The following is a 26051-nucleotide window of genomic DNA, read 5'->3' as shown; positions in this document are numbered from 1 at the left end:
TTACGCCTATAAATTTAAAAACAACACAAAGACACAGAATAAATAATAGTACTAGGTACAGAAAACTCACTCTAACAAAACGTGTCTGTTACGATCAGGACAGATATGGCCGCTAGGTGGCGACAGCGCCACGCGCGGCTTATGGCTAGCCACCAAAATTGGTGTGGAATGGATATACTTTTAGCTACCTGTAGCAAAGCGACGAAATCGCGGAGTGAGCCACGCCTGACTCAGACCACCCAGCACTCACCCATAGAATCGCTGGAAGAACAGACCAGCATACAGTCCAGAACTTCGTAGGGCTAAATCCGAGCCAAAAGTTAATATCTTTTGAGAATTCTTTAACTCCGTATATCCACATGATAATAGCCATTCTTAACCCTCCTAAGTACAATATGGTTAGGTTCATTCCAAGAATTAATCCGGTTCGTATTTCATTAATATACTGATCGACCTGTAAAAAAAAATCAAATAATATCGTAACCTTCCGGGTCCCTATTGTTTCCCAAATACATAGTTTTAAGTCATAATGTATTGTATGCCCGCATTTTCGTTAGTCATAATTCATTTGGTTCAGCGTCACTTTTTAGGATTGCCATAAAACAAACCTAACCTAACCTATCTATAGGATAACCTAACAAAAATCCTGAAATGTTAACGGTTTCAGTTTTATGACTAATGATAATATGATAAACAACACATTATGACTTAAAACTTTATGGGAAACAACGGGACCCCTAACCTTCCATGTAAACCAGTAATATTATATCAATGACATATCTAACTCCGTATAAGATGAAATATCTGTAGGGCTGCCATCCGTCCGGGTTTCCCCGGATTAGTCCTAGTTTGGAGGTCGTCCGAGAGCCGTCCGGGGAGGTTTTCAAAAAGTGTCCGGGGAAAACGCGGACATTTTTTAGAATGAAAAAAGCGATTGTTTTTTTAATAATATTATCTTCGGATCCATCCGGGGGAAAAATGCGATTTACGCCAAATGTCCGGATTTTTAAGTATATGTCCGTGTTCGGCGAATTTAGAGGTGGCAGCCCTAAATATCTGGGAGACATGGCGGTCGGTTTTATGTCGAAAAACATAAAAACTCAAAAATGCGCGTTTTCCCAGAGATAAGACCTAGCTAGATCCGATTTTTCGCCGATATATATAAATATTTTTAATTTTTAACAAGCATTTACGAGGGCTGTTTGATAAGTACCCGTTTATGAAAAAAATAATCAGTTGTTTTTGTTTATATGCATTTATTTTTCTTCATAGTCTCCTTTTAACTCTATACACTTGTTCCACCTATATTCAAGCTTCAATAAACCATCCAAAAAGTATGATTTCGGAAAGTCATTAAAATAGGCCTCTGTGGCGGCAATGACTTCGTCATTTGATCCAAATCGCTTACCACCGAGCCATTTTTTCAGGTTGGGAAACAAAAATAAATCGCATGGGGTCAAATCTGGAGAATACGGGGGGTAAGGCAATAGGGCGTAGCGTAATTGTGTTAATTTAGCCATCACAACTCTAGACGAATGAGCTGGTGCGTTGTCGTGATGAGACAGTACTTTTTTATTTTTTAAATGGGGTCGTTTGTCCTTCAACCCAGCGTCAAATTCATCCAATAAATTGGCATAGTACTGCCCTGTTATCGTTTTCCCCTTTTCTAAGAACTCAATATGTATAATACCCTGCGAATCCCAAAAAACGGTCGCCATGACCTTTCCAGCCGATGGAACGATTTTTGCTATCTTTCGCGCAGGTTCACCCGGTAAAATCCACTGGTTCGACTGCCCTTTCATTTCCGGGGGGTAGTGGTGACCCACGTTTCGTCTACGTTCACGAAACGACGCAGAAACTCCTTCGGGTTACGTTTGAACACGGCCAAACACTGCTCCGAAGTAGTCAGTCGGTTCCGTTTTTGCTCCTCCGTGAGTAAACGCGGCACCCACCTCGCCGATACTGTCTTCATACCCAATTTTTCTTCTAATATGTTTTGTACCCGCTCGATTGGAACATTTACAGCATCAACGATTTCTCGAAGTTCAATTCGGCGGTCGGCTAAAACGATATTTTCAATTTTCTTAACCATATCGTCTGTAGTCACCTCAATTGGGCGGCCTGGGCGATCCTCATCAAAGACGGTTGTTCTCCCCCGCTTAAACTCGTTAAACCAGTATCTGACGGTTGTCATAGAAGGAGCACATTCATGGTAAACCGCTTGCATTCTTACTTTTATTTCATCACATGTTTTTCCTTCCAAAAACAAGAATCTAATTACAGACCGATACTGCTCTTTCTCCATTTTCACAATTTTAAGTTCACGCTTTCACTGAATCGCTGTCAAATGAGAAAAAAACAAAAGAATGCTGTTTTTTTTTTTAATTTTCCCACCTCTGAAAAATGGCTTAAAACGATTGTATACATATTTTCGGCCCGTGATATTAATACATTTGGAAAACGGGTACTTATCAAACAGCCCTCGTATGCTATTAAGCTTAGAATAAATTTAAAAGTGGAAAAATTACTGTTTTGTTATCGTAACTGGTGAATTTCCAATATAACCTGGAACTCCGGTAGCCGTTCAAGAAGTAAGTATAACGCTCTTACGGTAGATGTCGCTCGGGTTCCCTTGACCCATATGGTGGAAAGATTTGTTGGCTATGGATGAGGTCTTGGTGGCTCAGATGGCAGAGCGCTGGAGTATCGATCCAGAGGCCGTGAGTTCAAGTCTCACCCAAGACAGTAATATTTCCACTTTTAAATTTATTCTAAGCTTAATAGCATCGATCGCAGACGTTTCTGCTTGTTAAAAATTAAAAATAGTATGGGTAATGGGTAGCGAATCCTAACTGGTGAATTTCCAATATGACTTGGAACCCCGGTAGCCGTTCAAGAAGTGTAACGCTCTTACGGTAGATGTCGCTCGGGTCCCCTTGACCCATATGGTGGAAAGATTTGTTGGCTATGGATGAGGTCTTGGTAACTCAGATGGCAAAGCGCTGGAGTATCGATCCAGAGGCAGTGAGTTCAAGTCTCAACCAAGACAGTAATTTTCCACTTTTAAATTTATTCTAAGCTTTATATATAAATAAACAAGGATTCCTCGTTTAAAGATTAAATTAGATAAAGACTAACATAAAAACGTGTCTCGGAAATCGATAAAGTCACTCTCGGATAGATGGCGCACACACATTTGGCCTATGCTCGGCTAGATGGCGTTGACGACATCGTTTCTAGCGATGGGCGAGTCGAGTTATCTGATTCGAATAATTCGAATCAGCCTACAGATGAGTTAATTCGAATCAAGACTATTGGCATTTCGAATCAACTCGACCACTACCTAACTCGGCGAATGAATCGCCAATTCGCCAACTCGCCGAGCCGAGTCAACGCTATCACACTGCTACTAAGGCCATTCAAAAATAAACCTTAATACCGTAGCCCGAAGGCTCTTTTTACAACAACTGCCGCTCGATTCGCCGTCTCAACTCGAGTTGGTACTATGACCATTCAAAAATAAACCTTAATTCCGTGCCCTGAAGGTTCTTTTTACAATAACTGCCGCGTAACTCGCCGTCTCAACTCGCTCCGCGCCTGTGCCTGCGACCTTGTCGCGAACCGCGCGAATCGTCGAGTCGAGTCAACTCGATTTTGAATTCGAATCAGCGGCCGAATCAATTCGAATGATTCGAATTGAAAAAAAAAGTGGACTCGTCACATCGCTAATCGTTTCATTATTCATATTTAACCATTTTAACACATGTAAACATGTATCAGTGAAAGAACATGGGTCGAAATGTTATAAAAAGAATAAAATCCATATATACATAAATCCATATTACATTTCTTTGATAATTTTATACATTTTCATTGTGAGTTTTAGTCGTGTGTCGATAGATGGCAGTAAATTTACTGTGACTACAAAATTTACTATAACAGGACCCCTCTATACTATCTATTATCTTTGATTATATGCAGGGTAGGCCCCGCAACGGAGCTGGCAAAACCGTGGCATATGTTTTATTAACATAAAAATCTAACGAGTTGGCGATTATGATAAATCAATTATTCACTTTGTTTATATGTAATGTCCATTTTTTATTAGAAAGATAAACTCATATGAATAAATATATGAATACATCTTTATTGTGTTTTCAAACCCAACCCTATCACTCCCCAATCGCAAAAAACATTTTGTTTCGATTTTTTTACATTAGGTTCTGTTTGAGGAACCCTACGTAAATAGATACTGACAATGGTCATTAAGTATTTAAAACTCGATCATTAAAACGGGGGTGAAGATAAGAATTAAATAAAGTAAGTAACATAAGTGTAATCACAACTTACCAATAAAATTGGAACAGACATGGAAAACCCAAAAAGGCAAATTAGTCCTTGTATGTAAATAAACTTTATTGAAGGAAATTCACTATGTAGTAATCTGGTTACCGTTAACGAATACAACACCTGAAATAAAAAGTTGAGTAGTCAATATTAAATTTGGTAAATAAATTGCAAACGGTCCCACTTTGTCGATTCTACTCTAAACTCTGTGTAGGGACCCACTTTGTCGATAAGTAGGTACCTAAAAAAACGGCGATATCATATTTTAACTAGGGCTCGCGGTCGTGTCCGTGATTCGTGAACCCGTAGCCGTGCGCCCGGTTTCGTGAATCACGGCAACGGTTTTCTGGTCCGTTCCGCACGTGACATTCGGTTACGTGAAATTAGGGTACGTGAATCCGTGTAGATCCGTGTAGGCGTGATCACGGCTTCACGTATCTTAAGAACACGCCGGTTCGGTCCGCCCGCGAGTCCCGTGACGTTGAGTGATGATACGATGCGGTCTCTAAGAGCTACGAATAAAAATGTATCGTGAGTTTTTTATTCATAGCTCTAATTCCGTTTCTTTACTTTTGAATTAAAATGTATTTCCAATAGTACGGCCTTTTAAATATTAATCAGTAATAAATTAACTAAAATTAAAAAACCCGGTAGGTTGGCTTAGCTTGTTAGTCATACAATAAAACACTCTAACAATAATATGTCATTATTACCTTCAATCTAGAAATAAACAGTACTCTTTAATGTGCCGAAAGTTCGAAACTGATAAGAACTGCAGCTGCGTACTTTTTTTTCCGTGGCCCCGTACACGTGTTTTTGTTGAATTTGTTTACCTGTATTACCTTTATCATACCTACCGAAGATTTGCAGAAATTTACCCTTTTGTTTCTTTGAATTAGGATTGCCTTGTTTATATTTAGGCTACATTATATTTTTTGATAGTAGCAAGCTTTTACAAGTATGATTCATTCATTTAATTAATACTTAACAGAAAAAATGTCTTCTCTTGATTTAATAATAACAACCAGTAGCATAGCGTTGCTTAAGTTCATAATTATAATGATACTTACTAGGGAGTTTTACACCTTATATTTATATTAGTGCAATGCAACGGGCAGGGGGCAGGTCGCTAGTTTTGACTAAAATCAATAGCTGATTATACAGAAAACAGAACAACCCCATAAATTATTTAGATATAACCATTATATTCAAATCGATGCAAAAAATACAATTTAAGTTTAATTCACACGTAAATGTTTGTCCGACGAACGTCCCGTATTCAATATACTAAGTGGTAACTCAATTCAATAATACTTAGTCCTTATTTATTTTTCTCCCGGGCGTGTCGAACCTACTAGACGTGCGATAAGTAAGTATCCAACGGAACCGAGCCCGAAGCTCCGCACACGAACGCAGGTACGTGCTACGTATCATGGCGTGTCACGGCGTGTCACGTGAATCCGGACGCGAACGCAGGTACGAGGTACGTACCTTGCCGTGTTCGTGAAATTCGTGATCTTAGTACCGCCGGGCTTAAGAACCCGTAGCTACGGATCGGCGTGTATCACGGATATCAGGAGCCCTAATTTTAACTATAGAGTATAGATCCCAAAGCAATTCTAGTCTGTCTGTTGTGAATTGTCATATTAGGCCAAAGGGTCTGGCCGCAATCCTATAGTGAAATTACCCCTGGCTGAAATGTATACCTTTCTTAGGTGCGTTTATTTGTCTTATTATAAGATATCGTTTTACCAAATTTCAAGCCTAGAATCCCCTTGGTTTGGTTAATATTTTTTTTTAATTGTTTTTATTTTTTTGTAGCTAAACTATACTGGGTCAACCAAATCTTGCCAGTAGAAAAAGGCGGCAAATTTGAAAAATGTAGGCACGAAGGGATGTCGTCCCATAGAAAATTTGAATTTCGCGCCTTTTTTTATTGACAATATTTGGTTGACCATCTATAGTAGTTCGATTATTTTGAAATTTGGATGTTACATGCACCTAATATTAGTTCATTAAAAAAAATATCGAGCTTGTAACTTGTTTATAAAGGCTTAAAAAAATATTTTTAATTTTTTAAACTTTTTTTTTAATACTTGTGAGATAGCGACAATCTCAATTTTTTAGGGTTCCGTAGCCAAATGGCAAAAAACGGAACCCTTATAGATTCGTCATGTCTGTCTGTCTGTCTGTCTGTCTATCTGTCTGTCCGTCTGTCTGTCCGTCCGTATGTCACAGCCACTTTTCTCCGAAACTATAAGAACTATACTGTTGAAACTTGGTAAGTAGATGTATTCTGTGAACCGCATTAAGATTTTCACACAAAAATAGAAAAAAAACAATAAATTTTTGGGGTTCCCCATACTTCGAACTGAAACTCAAAAAAATTTTTTTCATCAAACCCATACGTGTGGGGTATCTATGGATAGGTCTTCAAAAATGATATTGAGGTTTCTAATATAATTTTTTTCTAAACTGAATAGTTTGCGCGAGAGACACTTCCAAAGTGGTAAAATGTGTGTCCCCCCCCCCTGTAACTTCTAAAATAAGAGAATGATAAAACTAAAAAAAATATATGATGTACATTACCATGTAAACTTCCACCGAAAATTGGTTTGAACGAGATGTAGTAAGTAGTTTTTTTTTTATACGTCATAAATCGCCTAAATACGGAACCCTTCATGGGCGAGTCCGACTCGCACTTGGCCGCTTTTGTTATTTAATGCAGAATATACTATTGCATAAATTATATTTTTTGTAAAAAAATCCATTTGGAGCAACAAGGTAAAAATGTCTTACTAATGCATACATGCCGTCCTTCTTACGTACTTTAGGGTGATTCAGGCAGTTGTCCCACCAAGAGCGATTAAGCGATTAGCTATCGGCGATTTTCTCGCCCAAGAAACGAACAAAAGATAGGGATCCTGTGTTAGTAAAAGAGATACATATATTTATAGTTCATCGCTGGCTATGGCTATGGGGTATGATCTTCAATAAAACGAAAGTAGAAAGTCTTCGGGTATTTATTATTAACATCTACTTAGAGATATGCACAATATTATTAATATTATAATAGAGCGAGTTGTGTAGCGTATCAAGGAAATATGGCAAGAGAGCTGTCACAGTGACACTTGGTAAGGTTTGACAGCACGTTGTATTTACAAAGGATGTTATGATAGGTGCGTTTATAGAGTATGCTACATCTTTCCCTTTTCAACGAAAATAAGTTTACAATTTCCAATTACTTAAGTTTTAGAATATTATACATTGGTTTTTCTCCTCCCCTTAAAACGAAGACATTTGCTATCTATTAAGCTAGTGAGACTTAAGATTATCCTTACAGACTATACTAATTAACCGCAACTTAGAACTGCGCATTCGACCAACCCTGTGACTGTTTGGCTGATCTGGTGAAACATCAAGTAATCATGCCGGCCTTATATGATACGATGTTCTCGTATATTTAACATTATTTTTATCTATGAGATCATACGACCTCATGCCATTACAATTGGTTATGTTACCCTGTAACCATACATTTTTATTAATATCTTTCTTCCACCAAACATCTTGACCCACAACAAATGGTTGCTTATTTCTAGATCTCTTATTATAATTTATTACATTACTATTTCTAGTTTTACTAAATATATTTTCTACATTTGTGATAGTCTTTGGTTGTAAATACTGTGAAGTAACTAGTAACTTTGTTTTTAAATTTCTATTCATTAATAGTTCACTAGGAGTGACATTGGTGCCAGATGTGGGTGAAGCCCTATATTTTAGTAAAGCTAATCTGTAATCACTTTTATCTTCTAAACATTTGTAAAGCATTTTTTCGCAATCTGAACACCCTTTTCCGCCATACCGTTCGATTGGGGATACCTGGGACTTGTATATGTGAACTTAAATCCCCACTCCTGTGCAAAGTCCCTACACTCCTTCGAGTCAAATGGAACATGGTCAGATACTACTTCAGCTGGAATTCCAAAATTAGAAAAAATATCCATCAGCGCATCAATTATGGACTTGGAGCTTTTATTTGTTATCTTTTCCGAAGGGTGCCACTTTCCCGAATGAAGGTTGAGGGAGGCGATGGCTGAGATACGCGTCGTACTCGTGAACGGGTGCTGTTTGTGGAGACGGGTCTGTTTAAGCTAACACGAATATATTTAGTAACTTTATTTTTTAATTTAATTGCAGTGAGACGCCTCATTCGGTTCTCGTATGTTTTTTTTTTCTTTTCTCGTAATGTGTTAATCATACAGGATTCTGAATCTTGGAGACCCTATACATCTCTAAGGATAATATGATAAACTATGTTATTTTTTAGTTCTGACACTTAGAGACATTTACACCTCTAAATAAGTTTAAATTTTTTTTTCCATGTATCTGTTTTGTTTTTATTTTAAAATTATTATTATAGTTTTTTTATGTAATTCGACATTAAGAGACCTTATACATCTCTAAGTAATTGTATTACGTTAGTTTGATTTGGTAGTTGTAGTTGTATTTAATAATTGTTGATGTATTATTATTATTATTTTGCTTGTATGTAAATTCAATGTTGACGTGTAAAAGTGCCCTTGTGGCCTATTTGCTGAATAAATGTTGAAGTTGAAGTTGAAGTTTTTGATGTCTAACCATTTTGAATAGTAGTCGTAAATTAGTAAATAATTCTTTGTTTTAAAATCCATAATATCAATAGCTATTTTATTAAATGGTAAGCAAGGTATGTTGTGCGACAGTAGTGGCTCTTTAACATTGTTGTTTTGAAAAGTTTGACAAGGAAAGCAACGCTTAACATATTCTTCAATATGCGAGTCAATATGTGGCCAAAAATATAAATTCCTCGCCAGTTGCTTCATTTTTGTCACACCGATGTGTCCTTCATGTAAGGTTTTAATGAATGACTGTCTCAAAGTTTTAGGAACAATTAATCGATTATTAAAGAATATTAAATTCTTATCTATAGTCAGTTCACCTCTTAATTTATGGTAACTATGTAGACCATCAGGAATATCCTTGTTATGAGTGGGCCAGCCATTATTTATGAAATTTCTTAATATCTGTAATTCGTTATCGTTGGAACTTTCATTTATTAACACTGTTTTTTGTTCCTCAGAGCATTCTAAATTGTGCGCTAAGCCCATGCAATGTATCACCTCATACATGTAAGACTCATCGGTGTCTGGTGACAATTGATAAGAGCGTGATAGTAAGTCCGCAATGTACATAAATTTACCTTGTAAATATTTAAATTCTATGTCATATCTTAATAGAGTTTCAATCTTTGTAACCTTGGCGACGGTATTTCATGAAGATGTTTCTTAAGGGGACGGTATATGACGTTTTCGATTTAGAGCTCACTTTGTGCAATCAATTTGTTCAAGAAATGTTTAATAACTGCATTAAATTATACGTAAATTTGTTCACGAAGAAGCCGTGTACCGGCTCTTCACGGAATAATATTTTTTATTTGCTGTAATTCTCTACAAATCGACACTAAAAGTATCCAAAAATCAAAATATGGAGTTCCGTTTGAGCAACACGCATTACAGTTTTGCCTTTAACAGTAATTGAGTTGTTGTGTGATTTTGAAAGCTAGATAACTAAACTAGCAAATTATTATCTACTTATATTTTTACTCACAAATACAACACAGAAATTCAATCCCAAATGTAAACTTTCGTACAATTTCCATACATTGACGACATCACTCAAAATTCTTCTTCGAGTCAGATGGCCACTGGCCTTGGATCGAAGCAGACGTGTACGTCGTCGTAGCTCGTTTTTGACATTATTTAGACATTTCATCATATACGCATACGAAAATGTATACCAGTAGATAAATTGTATTTCAAAAAACAGGGTAAATAAATTTATTTAAAATTTGATTTGTTGTTATTTACAGGTCGTAACGATCGAAAACAGCAGTAAACTATCCTAAAACAATACGATTACAATTGAATTTAAGTAACTTGTTCCTTCAAAACCCGCTTAAAATGAAAAAAGTTTAAAGACTCGTTTTACTGATTGGGATTGATTTTCATTATGCTGGTATCAATTTTGCGTCATTAAAAAAAAGTATATGACTTCTGTACGTCAATGACATTTGATGTCAATTGTAATCTTGTATTTACGTTAGACACTGACTTATGACGTTAGAGAATATATAGTCCGTCAACCAAATCTTGTCAGTAGCAATGTAAAGCAAACTAAAGTAGGGCAACACTCAAAGAGCAGTATTGCGCTAAGAAAAGCAGCAATGTACATCGAACCACCAGTTTCTTTTTCCGCTGAGCGCGCCCTGCGTACGTCAATTCAAATTGTCTCTCGCGGTTTATTGAAAAAAATTGAAACATGGACGGACAATTTAAAAGCGATGTTAAAACAATGTTAATCAAAATGATGAACAAATTTGAAGATATCAAAAACAACTGCTTATATTCTCTTTGTTCCCTATCTATGTCTTCTAAGTTTACTAAAATAAAATCATATCAAAATGCAGATAATTAGATAGTGCATATATTTGTTATTTACAATATAATATGCCACTTGTTAATGTAAATTAGTGTACTGTTCTGGATGAATATGACATACCTGTGTAATTTTTTTGATTGGTATATATTGTACAATATACATATTAAAAATAAAACAACTGATATTTGGGTGTTTATTTAATTTAATAGTAGTTTATGCAACAGTGATATAATAAGGGTTCTTAAAATTCAAGGGTCGAAGTTACAAAACGAGACGTAGTCGAGTTTTGTAAAAAAAGACCCGAGAATTTTAAGAACCAATTATGAGCTGTTGCATACATTACTTTTTCTATGACAGCTGCAGCAAAAAAAAAAAAAAAAAAGAGTTATATTAAAAAAAAAAGAGTTATTATTAAAAAACAAGAGTTATTATTTAAAAAAAAATTGAGTTATTATTTAAAAAAAAAAAGAGTTATTATTGTAAATGAAAACATACCTCTTTCAATCAAGATGATCGGAACTTGTATCTTTAAAAAAAATAAAGCAGTTGTATTATACTCATAAGATGACTGCTAGCAGTCATCTTATGAGCCTATAGACAAAGCATTCAAATGACATTGCTTTAGATATCACTGTCAGTCATTTAATTGACACATTTAAGTGCTGGAGTAGAAAAAGGTAAATAAGATAAGGGTCACTTTTCGACTTGGTTGCGTTGTACACGTACATAAACCGCCATAGGTAAGTATTGTCTGAAAAGATACTACCTACTACGAACGCCTTATATTGGGCAAGATTTAATCCTGCAACAAACATGTATGGATTAGGTAGATATTGCGAAAGAACGGCGATATAATCAAGGCTCTTAATACTGTTTAAAAGGTTTACCTTTGTAAATAGTCACAACTGATTGCTGAAAATATTAGAACATGTGGGCCTATGGACGGTTTCCAGGACACAATTTATGGTCTTGTTGGATAGATTTAGGCATACGTTATAATTTTATTTATGCCTTTTAACCCTAAAACAAAAAAACTGAACATAATCTTAAAAGTTCGAAAGAGTTCTTCCAATACTTATCATAACCTCAATTTTTAGTAATGTTTACCATCAACGAACATGATTGTACATTGTAGGCCCCTTAGCTTTGCTTATTCTTATTTAATGTATTGGTATTTAATGGTGACTGCAGAAATATCTCTTGAAACAGAAACGATTCATAATGAAAACCAAATGAAAACAAATAAGGTGACGGCTGTCATTCACGATCCACATTCCACAGATAAAACACAGATGACACGCGTTTTGGAATTATTTGAACACAGTGTTGCTAACCCGCGATTTTTCAAATTTGCCGCCTTTTACTACTGACAAGATTTGGTTGACGGACTTTATATTCATTTAAATATTACTTACCTATTAATACGAAGCGTAATTCGTTTAATACCTGAAAGTCTTAGTGTCTACACCTACTTTGTTGCCGTTCGTTCCGTCTATATGTGTGCGATTACGTGCTGTTCTCAATAATCAAGAAACAAGCCATAATCTTCAAGAATAAAATAACAGCAAGACCAGCATTTAGTACTAACTAGTTTTTGCGGATTTGGAGACAAGAGATGAAGCTTACAGGCTAATACCGCTGCGGTCTGGTTATTGTTATGTGTATATATCGAGTATTATATAAATTTACTATAAAATAACAATGTTTTATTTCAATGACATTATGTGCGTAGGTATGTATGTTTCGGTGATTATAAGAATTTTGTCCACACAATAATTGTGCAAAGCAGAGACTGCATCATGCTTTCTTTACGGTAGAAGCGGTATGGTACCGTTATTATTAATCAATACCGGTTCGTTTTGAAGGTAAAACTATACCGGTTGAAATACAAAGTACGGTACCGGTATAAAATTACAGCAGGGACAACCATTTTTATAGGTGTACAGTCAGCTGCAGAGAAAAGGTACGACCAGATAGATAATTGTATGCAGGGGTGGTACCTTTTCTCTGCAGCTAGCTGTACCTAAACCATCATTGACCGAGCGTTGGCGAAGGTCTCCGTTTCAACTTGGGCAAAAATGCTTTCGTATGTCCGAATTCTTCTCCTTTGCATATCACATTTCTCAACTGATTCTCGTGAAAATTCGGTAGTCCGATATAATTATTCGGTTTTTTTTTTGAACAATTTAAAATAGGCAGAAATTGTCATAAAGGACTTAAGCGCCAGTAGGGTCTGTGACACTTAAGACCACTGCGATTATTAGGTACTTACTGGCCCCTATTTCACTACGACCACGGTGACAGGTGCGACAGTTGTCGACATCACTGTTGCTGACGTCACAGGCCTCCATAGGCAACGGTAACCGCTTACCATCGGACGGGCGATGTGCTTGTTTGCCACCAACATTTTAATAAATAAATAAACTCCATTATATTGCCACTAAAAATTCTTATTTTGCGAAGCTAATGACAATTGTCACAAGAAACACGGCAACTGTATCGAAATTGCGACACAGAACTCATTTCCTGTCAAGACTTACCGAAAATTCTTTGAAAAATCTTGTGACAATTGTCACAAGATTTTTTCGCGAGAGAAATGTCTGTTTTATCCGATATAATAAAGTTTTTTTTTAATAATAGGTACAATGACGGTGGCAAACACGAATACGGCCCGCCCGATGGTAAGCGGTAACTGTATTATTAAATTGTACAACGGGACTTAATCGCGTATCTAAGTTTTAAGATTTACCTCCGACGTTTCGAGGACGGCGTTGTCCCCGTGGTCTCGGAGAAGACTGGCTTAAGTTGATATCAGCATCTTCTAACCGCGCGAGTTTTTCGAACTACCCGCACTTGGTCTTGTTTATCCGCTTGAACGTTTTGCGGTTCCGTTGTACAATTTAATAATGTGTAAAAATCGTGAAAGTTTAAATCAGTGTTAGCGGTAACTGTAGTCCATGGATGCCTATGGCGTCAATAACAGTGATGTTTTTGTCGTACCTGTCACCGTGGTGAAATAGGGGCCAGATTACGCCGCGCCGCGTGGAACGTGAGGTGCATTGGGGTAAATGCATACCATTCACTCAAGGAAAATAATCTCCCTTATAAGATCACTCGTGTGTCTGCCATTTTGTTAAAGCCAATTTTCACCGTAACTACTGGACTAGTTCAATTGAAATTTAGTACACATATGTCAAGTAAGGAAGTAGTAAGTCGGTGATCTGAAGATGAGTAACGTAAATAAATGAACTTTTAACTTTGCGGCGATTTTTGGTATCAGGTTTGGTATCTCACATATCAGATATAATACATAACTATAAGTAGGTGAGCAAAAATGTACCATAACCTAACTCAGAATTGTATTACATAAATACATATACAAAAAAATAGTTCAAAGCCAAAAGATTAATGGAAGACCTATGTCCTATAATAGGTGAGTTGGTCTTAAACAAAAAATATGCAATAAAAATGTGTAACTGTGGAACCCATAGTGAATCCTACTCGTACATGATCGGTTTTTATATTATGTACCTATAAGATATTTTCTACTTTATACTTTATAAGTGTACCTACATAATATTTACTTATAAGCAGTTGTCACGTAAAATATTTGTAGATTTTTTTGGAAGTATGTGTCACATCATCATCATCTTCCTCGCGTTGTCCCGGCATTTTGACACGGCTCATGGGAGCCTGAGGTCCGCTTGGCAATTAATCCCATAAATTGGCGTGGGCACTAATTTTTATGAAAGCGACTGCCATCTGACCTTCCAACCCATAGGGGGTAAACTAGGCTCTTATTGGGATTAGTCCGGTTTTCTCACCATGTTTTCCTTCACCGAAAAGCAACTGGTAAATATCAAATGATATTTCGTACATAAGTTCCGAAAAACTCATTGGTACGAGCCGGAATTGCAATTCGCACGCTCTTACCGCTAGGCCTCCAGCGATTTTTTTGAAGTATGTATAGCACAAAAAAAATATTTAGAAATGTAACATTTAAGGTAGGTAATTAAAATACGGTATAAACATTATTGGAGAAGACTTGGAGAAAGTGTCATAGGGATCTACATTCGATGCGTGGAAAACAAGTTCTTTTGTCTAATTATAATCCATCGGCAATCACGCGAGCGCATAAAACGAAAATTATTTTTTTTTCACTCCCTAAAACTCCCTTAACCTAATAACAGTAAAACAAAAAATAAAATATAGAGGGTTACCAACCAGCCAAAGAATTATAAGTAGATATATGCACTTATCCCAACGCACCTCACGTTCTACTCTGCACGGGGTTCATTGCCGCTCCTACCGCCGTAAGTAACTATCAACACCTACATTATCAAGGCTACGATCGAAGATAATCGCTTCAGCACTGAAATAATACCGGTGGAATACCGGTATAATATTTTTTATTTTAATTGTATTAATTTAATAGTAAGTAGTGTAAGATATTAGGGGTACATTAGCCAACACTGTTTCCATATATTTTCAAATTTTATTTTGTCCGCCTTAATTAAATTTTGCACCCTGCCGGAACTTTATTTATTTAAATTCTCATTTAATTGATTTTGAGCCTTATGAAAAGTCGTATAGAGTAGTAAATAAAATTTTACATCTGACTTAATGACATCTGGTTTTATTCGGTTTAACTTTAGAAAACGCGTATCTCGACAAAGCCATAATGTAGAAAATTGTCAACAACCAAATGAATTATTAGAATTTAAATACGTCACGTGTGACATGAACAGACAAGGAAAGCAAGATTAAATGTATTGTTTCTCTTTCTTCTTTCAATGGAACGCTTTTCCTAAAAGGAGGCCACTAAACTCAAAACGCTATCTTAAAAAAAAACTTGATGGGTCAGTGACCTGTCCCAGTAAAGTGAGGTAGTGTGCGTGAAGTGCGCTTGTGTGTGAAATGGGGTAAATTGACAGAATCTGAAAATTTACCCACCTCTACCGTCACCTTAAGTAAACTTTCTAGGGGTTTGTGATCATTAAGTATTGTCACTTTACGTCCATATATGAAGTAATGAAACTTACGTGTAGACCAGGTTACACTTAAGAGTTCTTTTTCAATCTGTGAAAAGTTACGCTCAGCCGATGTTAAACTTCGTGAAGCGAAACAAACCGGTTTGCCATTTTGAAGCATACAACATCCAAGGCCATCTTTGGATGCGTCGCACTGTATAGTTATGGGCAAATTATCATCAAAATTTTGAAGGACCGGAGCTGTACTGATTTTATTTTTAATATTAGTATATACATCTTCATGAATTTCCGTCCAAAGCCATTCAACATCTTTTTTCAATAACAATTGTAATGGTGCTGCAATATTAGCCAGGTGTGGAATAAATTTTCTTAAATAATTGACCATTCCGAGAAAAATTTGAAGTTCTTTTTTATTATTAGGACTTTTCATATTAACTATAGCACTGACTCTATCTGGATCAATTTGCATGCCTTGTTCTGAAAAAATATGGCCAAAATACTTTACTTGCTTTAATTTATATTGAAATTTCTCTTTATTGAAGCGAACATTGTTTTCTCTGGCTCTACTAAATACCTTGTCTAATATTGCATCATGTTCCTGCTCGGTGTCAGCACATATTAAGAGGTCATCACAATAAACAATAACTCCGGGGATGTCTCCAAAGGCAGTTTCGCTATATTTTTGGAATACCTCAGGAGCTACAGAGATCCCGAAGGGACACCTTAGAAATTTGTAACAGCCAAACGGGCTATTAAAAGTACATAAGTCACTTGAACTGTCTGTTAATTTAATATTATAAAACCCATCTGATAGATCCAGCACAGAAAATATCTTCTTATTATTTAATTTTGCCACAATCTCGTCTAAGGTTGGTATTAAATGGTGCTCTCTTATTAGCACTTGATTCAAGTCCTTTGGGTCTAAACAAATTCTAAGTGAACCATTCTTCTTTTCAACTATGACTAAATTGCTAACAAAACTTTTAGGGTGGTCTACCTTGGCTATGACTTTATGCTTCACCAGAGCCGCCAGTTTGTCCGCGAGGCGCGGCTTCAGGGAGTTGGGTACCCGCCGTGAAGGTCTCACCACAGGCTCAGCGTCCGGTCGAATGCGCAGTTGCAGTGGCGTTTTGAACTCGCCAACACCCTGAAATAGTTCGATGTTTTTATTAATTATACAGTTTTTACTATTATTATTAGTTACCAAATCAGTCTTTGAAGTATTAGTGGCAGCGTGATCAGTCTCAATGGTATCAATATTAGTATTATTCAATAACTTCAGTTTTACTAATGAGGCTAATCCTAAGATTGGTCTGACACTTTCTTTAACAATTAAAAAGTCAGTCATGACTTCATCAATTTTAACTGCATTAGAAAAAACTTTCAGTGTGACTTTACCTACAGGGAACAATTTTCCCCCCCCGAAGACTTTAATTATTACTCTTGTCTCAGATATTTTAAAATTGTTATCATCATTGACAATTTTCTTAAAATCCCTCATACTAATCACATTAATTTGGGCTCCGGTGTCACATTTGAAACTTACTTTTTTATTTTCTACTCTGAGTGTCTCAGTCCAATCATTTTTACCCAAATCTATGGAATAAACCTCATAAGTGATATTATTTGCCAGTCATAAGTCATGAACATTGTTACAGGCCTCTTCGCTGTCATTGTTATTAATGTTATCAACCCGTTTCTTATTGAAAGTGCAACCCACACTGAAATGATTTAACTTGTTACAGCTCGAGCAAGTCTTACCATAAGCAGGACACTGTTTAGGACCATGCTCGGTGTTACACTTTCTGCAGTTATAAAACCATCTATTATAACGACCCTCCATATTAACATTTTGAGACATAGTCTTTTTATGATTACTGAAATACTTAGCTTTATTGGACTGCTGCTGCTGCTGTGTTGCCCGGCCAGTGTGAACTGCATGCACCTCCGGGTTGTTGAGGGTCTTCACAAATTCTCTGGACAGCTCCGCAGACCTGCAGATGTCGATGGCCTTCTCCAAAGTGAGATCCTTGATTTCCAGTAGCTTCTGTTGGATACGTTGCTCCCGAACACCAATAACAATCTTGTCCCGAAGCATCTTCTCTTTCTGGTCCCCGAAGTTGCAGTTCTCCGCTACTTTTCTTATTGCTGTGTAAAATGCATCGAATGTTTCTCCCTCTTCTTGGTTCCGCTTGTTAAGATTGTATCTGTTTATAATTTCATTTTGTTTCGGCTTGAAGTAGTCGTCGAAAACTTCAATCACCTCCTCCAGCTTGTCCTTACCTTCCACTTTAAGGACATTAAAATATAATTCTTGCGCTTCGTGGCCAACGCAGTTAATAAGTATTGCTGCTTTTCGTGTTTCTGATATTCTTTCTAACCCCGCCGCCAGCACGAAGTTGCGAAAAGATAGCTTGAAACGTTGCCACTGCGGCCAGCAGTTTTCAATATCTTCTAAATTGAGCCCCACGGGCATTTTATATTCGACGGCAGACATTTTGTTAAAATCTTCACTTGTTTCTTCAATGGTTTTTTCAGATTTCATAATTAATATTAGAAGTCTTCAGCCATTTAGCTGTTAAGTATCCATTTCTTTGTTCGAAGAAAATGTGCTCAGTAGCGATTTGTAGGTTACCTTATCTAATCCAGTTTAATCTTCCTGAATTTGACTCCTTTTCGGCTGCGCCATGTATGATCTTCAATAAAACGAAAGTAGAAAGTCTTCGGGTATTTATTATTAACATCTACTTAGAGATATGCACAATATTATTAATATTATAATTAGGCATCGGAGTTTTTGTCGCATGGTAAGACTAATAGCAAGTTATGGAGTCGACATTTGCCATAAATGTAAACTCTTATTCATACTCATACTCATTTATTTAATTTATCTTAAAATGCCTTTAGAGCGGTCGGTCGTGTATATTATCTTAGTCGAATTATATAAAAAAATATTTTTCTATTACATTATGAATTCATAACTTCAACTATTTTAACATACAACTATACAAACTACATCGCTGCGAAAGACCTAATGTCATGTAGGTACTGACCGCTGATAAAATTGATTAGTATTTGTCATGTGTCAAACACTGGTGATTGCAAACGTAGTAGTTATTTATATCTGTATGTGGTAAATACGTTGAGGAATATTCCATAATTAATTATTATGCCTAACCCAGAAATAGCTGCAATTTTGGCATGGATAGAGCCATACAACGATTTACAATATGACTATGAAAAATCTGCTAAAGTGTGCTTGAGTTGTGAAGTACAACTCGCCCAATTGAAACATACATTTATTGCAACAAATGAGGTTTAATAAATTAAACTTATATACGTAGTAACTATTTAGTAATCTGTTCTCATATTAAATAAAATTAATCATGAGTATGAGTATGAATAAGAGTTTACATTTATGGCAAATGTCGACTCCATAGCTTGCTATTAGTCTTACCATGCGATAAAAACTCCGATGCCTGATTATAATAGAGCGAGTTGTGTAGCGTATCAAGGAAATATGGCAAGAGAGCTGTCACAGTGACACTTGGTAAGGTTTGACAGCACGTTGTATTTACAAAGGATGTTATGATAGGTGCGTTTATAGAGTATGCTACAGTTCACACTGCCGGCGAGAACACTCGCTCTACTAGTTTGTCGCCGAGATAAGAGCGATGAGATAAAACTAGCTCAGCGGTACTCGCTCGGCGATGCTCGCTTGGTAGTTGAACTCAAGCTGCGAGACCAATCTGTACATAGTTGTTTTCACATTATTTGTAAATGTGATTTATAAGTTAATAAAAAATATAATTTATTTATTTTTGGATTTCATACAACGTTGAAAATTTTCAAAGTGGTTGAGCACCCCCTTGTAGTTGAGATAAAGTTACAAAACTTGGTGTACATTATCAGCATAATAAGTGTAACCAAATAAGGGGGTGCCGCTTCTTCTAGCTAGAGTTTGAATTTTCCCATACAAACTTGAACCACCCTAAAGTACGTAAGAAGGACGGCCTGTATGCATTAGTAAGACATTTTTACCTTGTTGCTCCAAAAGGATTTTTTTACAAAAAATATATTTTATGCAATAGTATATTCTGCATGAAATAACAAAATATTTAGGTTGTCGCTATCTCACAAGTATTAAAAAAAAGTTTAAAAAATTAAAAATATTTTTTAAGCCTTTATAAACAAGTTACAAGCTCGATTTTTTTTTTAAATGAACTAATATTAGATGCATGTAACATCCAAATTTCAAAATAATCGAACTACTAGTTTAGCTACAAAAAAATTAAAACGATTAAAAAAAAAATAACCAAACCAAGGGGATTCTAGCCTTGAAATTTGGTAAAACGATATCTTATAATAAGACAAATAAACGCACCTAAGAAAGTTATACATTTCAGCCAGGAGCAGTTTCACTATAGGATTGCGGCCAGACCCTTTTTGATCTAAACAAGCGTTTCGAGAAATTATTCCCAGCAAGCTGGACATCGTTTTAATACCTTAATTTGGGCCTAAATGCTTGTAGTCAGAGTTCGCGGAATCCAAGGAGGTAGTCTTAGTAGAGTAGCCTTTAAAAAGCATTTGTTTTTAGGGTTCCGTACCCAAAGGGTAAAAACGGGACCCTATTACTAAGACTCCGCTGTCCGTCCGTCCGTCCGTCCGTCTGTATCTCACGAACCGTGATAGCTAGACAGTTGAAATTTTCACAGATGATGTATTTCTGTTGCCGCTATAACAACAAATACTAAAAACAGAATAAAATAAAGATTTAAGTGGGGCTCCCATACAACAAACGTGATTTTTGACCAAAGTTAAGCAACGTCGGGCGGGGTCAGTACTTGGATGGGTGACCGTTTTTTTGCTTGTTTTGCTCTATTTTTTGTTGATGGTGCGGAACCCTTCGTGCGCGAGTCCGACTCGCACTTGGCCGGTTTTTTTTTAAACTGTGTGGGGCTGGTCACTTAGATAGTCGAGTCTTAGTGATTTAGATAGGCGAGAAGATAACGGGGTTTACCTACTGTTTATTTCCGTTGGATATATATTTACATACATTTGTATCATCAGTATCATCACTAACTCAGAAAATAGTACAGCTACATTTTGAAACCTGATTTCTATATCTGTATCCAATTTTAAATGTATGAACCGTGTAACAAAGTGGGACCCTGTCCTTTAAAAAGAAAAAACCTAGTTTTTACCAAAGATTTATAACATGCGTAAATAGAGAATAATGTATAACGCACCAAACACGATAATTTTACTAATGAGCCACAGTCCGTAAATCCAAAAAGTGGGATCCTCAAAAAAAAGTAAGTTTAATAAAGAAAATCACTAATATTTATCACTATAAAAAATCGACTAATATTTGGTATTTGCATAATTTAAATACGTGATAAATATGGCTTTTAAGAAATCGTATGATTTTCTTTTATAATACTTTCACGTGAAGCTTGTATTTTTATACCCATTTTTTTATGAACATCTAGCTTATTTCTACTATTTTTGCTTAAGAATACATTTATAAATATAACTAATGAAAAATCAGAGTGTCATGCAATAATTATAGAAAAACGGCGATATTCACATTGAATGCTTTCCTCACTTTTTATATTATGGCCATCGTGACACTCCAACTATTAAGGTTTGAGATAGGGGTTTGCTCAATTTAGAATCCTGAAAGTATACATAGTAGTTTCATAACGAGCAATCCATAACTTCAAAGTACCTACGAGTGTACAAATTAAATGAAAGTAAGTTTTTGCCGTCCCAAACTTTAATTATCGTTTTCTCCATTCACGTTTTGTCACAAAGTAGGGATGCACTAATCGGTGTTAGATGCTAAGCATAGATACCAAACATTAAATATTTAAAAAAACTATAACATAGAGAGACTCCATTCTTTCACCAATTGATATCCGTGTTGTTGAAATTGATTATGATGTTGTAGGAAATACTAATAACTCCTTATCGACAAAGTGGGACATTCACTTTTATGATTTATTTATTTTACAAAATATACTACTAATGCAGATTGAATTAAATATAAATTTTTAAGAAAATTAAATAACACACTTACTAGACATGGAAGTAACGACAGAAGCACGTGCAAGAATATTGATATATTAATTAGTTTCTGGCCAAATAAGAACTCTGTCGATAACGGCAATAAAACAAAAAATATATAATGCCAAGATATAACTTCGTCACTGTGAATGTTTACGCAGTCGCTTAGTTGAAATAATAGTATATTCACAGACATAGATCTTAGTGAGGCAAGTAGAATAAACAATAATGTAAATATAATAACAGCGTTGTCAGTCATTGTAAAAGGCGAGGTACTACCAAAATCATGGACGCCGATCATGCCTACACCATAAACCAGTGCGACCCTGGTTACTGTGTCAACCTGAAAATATTTGACATCATTAAGTCCAAGGCACGTGTTGCACGGATGATCTAAGAAATTAAATTAAATAAGTCACGCGACTATTCGAAATAGGGTATTTAACTGTATTTAAAATATATTATTTTACTCCATGCATGAAATAAAGCACCATAATATTAATAGGCAAACGAAGATAGCAGTTTCAATCACAATTTCTATAAAGAGTAGGTAATTTTATTGTGACGTCACATGCTAGTGTTTCATATAAATTATATAGTAGCAAAAACGTTTTGACAGTTCGCAAAAAGAAACTGATTTGACTAATAGTCAAATACCCTATTGCAGGTGCAGGTACAATTACGAGCAAAGAAAGCGGATAACTGTAATAGTGTGAAAGGATATTTCTACGTAAAGCGACCCGTTTTCATTGCTTTTACTTGAATGTAACTATAACGAAGACTAACAGCGTTATTCATAAACGCGTTACTGGCCTGATTTAGCTATGAATCGTTTGTCTGTCTGTCATTTGACTTATGTATTTGTAAGAAAACGATCAAACATAATTTAATTATATCAGGCCCGTAAAGTTTAATGAATAAGGGGATGGTGGACTCACAATTGTAATGTTTACATTTATATTCATCAATTGAAGAAAAGCCTGCTCTGCTCGTCCGGTAGAAATTGCTAGATACGCATAGGTTAAAATACTGCAGACATGTTTCAGCAGCACTAAATATTTGTAAAACTGAAATGACATAATTATTCAAGTTTAACTATCACGTGATACATGCACGAGTAAGTACCTACATACATTGCAAATGTCAGCTCAAAAGTAGGCATGTTCCTAGGATGTTATGTTAAGGTGCAGTAGGTTCAGAGTACGGAGTTTTTGAAGAGTCGTAGCCTTTATTACAAACTTTTTATTAACTGGAAATATAACTATGTAGGTAAGTAGGCACGGGTCAAATCCTGCAAGTTAAAGGCCATGGCAGGATAAGCTAAGTAAATCTGCCCCCAGCGAGTTTTGGCTTCTAGTTTTTTTCGATCATCGAAAAAAATTACAAGCTGAAACTCGCTGGGGGCAGATTCACTTAGCTTATCCTGCCATGGCCTTTGATCCACTTCTTAACTTCCAATGAAGTTGAAAATTTGCATAGGTACATATGTAAGTCGGGTGACAATGCAATATTATGGTACTATCGAGCTGATCTAATAATGGAGACACGAGGTGGCCATAGGAACTCTGTGATAAAACAACGCAACCTAATTGTGTTTGGAGTTTTTAGAATTGTCTCGATGAATTGGAAAGGAAAGTACAGTCAGCGATAAAAGCTTGTAGGTACCAAGAATATTATTTTGTCAAAACCATATTTAGATCATCACAATACGGTTATCAAAAATTTCATTACAATCATTACTAACTTTGAGGCCTTTCGCTCGATAGAAGAAAACGCGACAAAGTTACTGGATTATGAGTTAATACATGCTTTTTAATGAAGTACTGTCTAGTAGCTACTATTTATGTATCTATGTAGTACAGAAAACTGTCAAATGGACGTTTATGGTGGCATTTCTACGCTCCATACCCTACCTTCAATATCACGCTGTCAGGTACTGTCGTGAGGCAAAAATTAAGTACCCACATTACAGCAACGACAAAAAATCTCCACGTCCATGCGCCTCTTAAGTTACTTTTCATGTATTCCCTGTGAAATGAAAATTTCTAGATTAATATGGCTACCTACTCGGTTTTTTGAGGTGATAAAGGTAACTTACTTTGATGGATGTTATACACAGAAACTGTATTCGGATTAGTTTTTCAAAAGTTTTGTGTGTCGATTGATTTAATTTAGACGTGAGTTCTATTTCAGTACGGCTACCATCAGTTTGGCACTGACATAAACGCCATCGAGAACGTAATTTACTTTCTATGCATCTCGCTCGTACTTGCATATTAGTGCGAACGAGTTGTATAGAAAGTAAATTACGTTCTCGATAGCGTACCTATATATCAGTTTTGACACTGTCAGTGACTCATGGTACGGGCTCAGATTTCTAATTATTCTCTTACTTCGCTGCTAAGCCAAGGACCGGAACTGGTTACAAATAAAGAGGGATTGGATCGGGTATTTCATAGAATTGTTTTTACGTTACTTGCAAGAAATGGCCGTCACCTTGATTATAAATAAACAACAGCAAACCTAAAACAAACCCTATTCGCTTCTAATCAGATTCGAGTGAGACAGGTAGAAACGCCTGCCTGCGTGAAAGAGACTGGTAAAGTGTAAGTGTGTTATGGGTACGAAAAACACATTAAAAGTGTTTTCATATTGAAAGGCTAACACAATAATAGGGTAACCATACTCGTATCATCTGGGTAACCCTATCGAAAAGATTAATCTAATTAAGGGGGTTTTCGGTCCGTGGCTGCTAAGTATGTAATCTGAGGGTCTACCGCGAACCACGTTCGACGTGTTGCCTCCCTGTCACACTTACGTACGAATTTACACGTGCGACAGAGAGGCAACACGTCGAACGTGGTTCGCGGTAGGCCCTCCGTTTAGCAAAGACTCACGTGTAATATATGTGCACAGATGTCACGTTTAATGTAAGGAGTTCTCTGGGGCGTGGCTTTTCACAATATTGCAGGATGTTTCTGGAGCCCATGCAGTGAGAGTTATTGACGAAGTGACTGCAGACCGACCATATTGGTGTGCTCGCGAAGCTGCTGCTCAAATATCGCGCACCATCACCTGCGTATCTTAAGGCCTATTTGTATATAATTTATTTTCATATATTTTAAATTAGCTCAGATATTAAATTTGACTAAGCAGCGGTTTTAAATGAAAAAATGACTAAAAGGGGGACCAAATCATCGATTATAAATAAGGTCAACCGGGGTAAATGCGTCTCTTAAAGATTTCTTCTAAACGGAACATTTTAGAATTTTTGCAACCCTCCCTGTACGAAGTGCATGTGGTCACTGAACTTTTAATGCAGACGGCTGTAATAATATTAAAAAAAACCGGCCAAGTGCGAGTCGGACTCGCGCACGGAGGGTTCCGCACCATCAACAAAAAATAGAGCAATACACTCATTTACCACGGTTGATGATGATGATGGGCTAAAAACATTTTCTCCGTTTCCGTCTTGTTTTTGCCACCTGGGGCCACCCCGGGGCGCTGAGTACCAGAATTTTGCTAACCGTATTAGTTAAAAAGGGACGGGTAGTCCGCAAAAAACCGCGGCGCAAAAGTCCGCCAAAAATGACAGACGCGTCAAGCAATTTACATGATTAAGAAACATTTAAAAAAGCTTACCAGCAAACAAAATAAGGTATATTGCAAAATTAAGGATACTGTAATGCCTTTTAAAACTGGACATAAGTTTTGATCCCAGTCTAAACGTTGCGTGTACTGTTTTATAAACAGCTCCGCACACATATATGTCATGCCAAGTACTAGTGCGAAGGCTGTAAAATAGAATATCGTCACTGAAAAAAAAAACACAACAAAAATTATAATTATGCTGCATCGTAACAAAAACCTTTAACTGCAACATGAACAACTTATCAAATATTCATTAGATAGGTACCTAATATATTTTACGAATTATAGGTCGGTAATTTAATTTAAATTGTCGTGAGACACACTAACATTAAATTAATTTCAAATTTTAATTCGTGTTTTTTAGATAAGTAAATTGAAAAAGAAAGTAAATGTTTTCCCGCCAATCATTGTCTATGTAAATATAGTTTTTAAAAGTATATGTGATAGGCGACCTCTTGTTTTATATTTGTGCAAGTATTGCAAAACTTATTTAGACCTATATAAACTCAT

General features: G+C 36.2%; 1 protein-coding gene across 1 annotated transcript; it reads right to left on the bottom strand.

The window, feature by feature from the left end:
* Window positions 1-26051, bottom strand: LOC134661763 (uncharacterized). Its single transcript, XM_063517946.1, has 11 exons — window positions 26038-26051; window positions 25533-25758; window positions 24788-24981; window positions 23804-23918; window positions 22829-22957; window positions 21850-22287; window positions 17767-18249; window positions 16819-16968; window positions 4351-4476; window positions 251-454; window positions 1-6 (listed from the first exon to the last, which is right to left on the bottom strand). The coding sequence occupies exons 1-11, from the start codon at window positions 26049-26051 to the stop codon at window positions 1-3; spliced, it is 2085 nt and encodes a 694-aa protein (XP_063374016.1).

The sequence above is a fragment of the Cydia amplana genome, chromosome Z (genome assembly GCF_948474715.1).
Source record: "Cydia amplana chromosome Z, ilCydAmpl1.1, whole genome shotgun sequence".
Classification (NCBI taxonomy): domain Eukaryota; kingdom Metazoa; phylum Arthropoda; class Insecta; order Lepidoptera; family Tortricidae; genus Cydia; species Cydia amplana.
This window is presented reverse-complemented; position numbering and strand designations above follow the sequence as displayed.

Coding starts and splice junctions, on each gene's coding strand:
- LOC134661763 (XM_063517946.1), bottom strand. Junction 18,250..21,849: donor ATTTAATTCAATCTGCATTA/GTAGTATATTTT, acceptor TGCTGGCCGCAG/TGGCAACGTTTCAAGCTATC. Junction 4,477..16,818: donor AGCATAAAGTCATAGCCAAG/GTAGACCACCCT, acceptor CTCAACTTTTTA/TTTCAGGTGTTGTATTCGTT.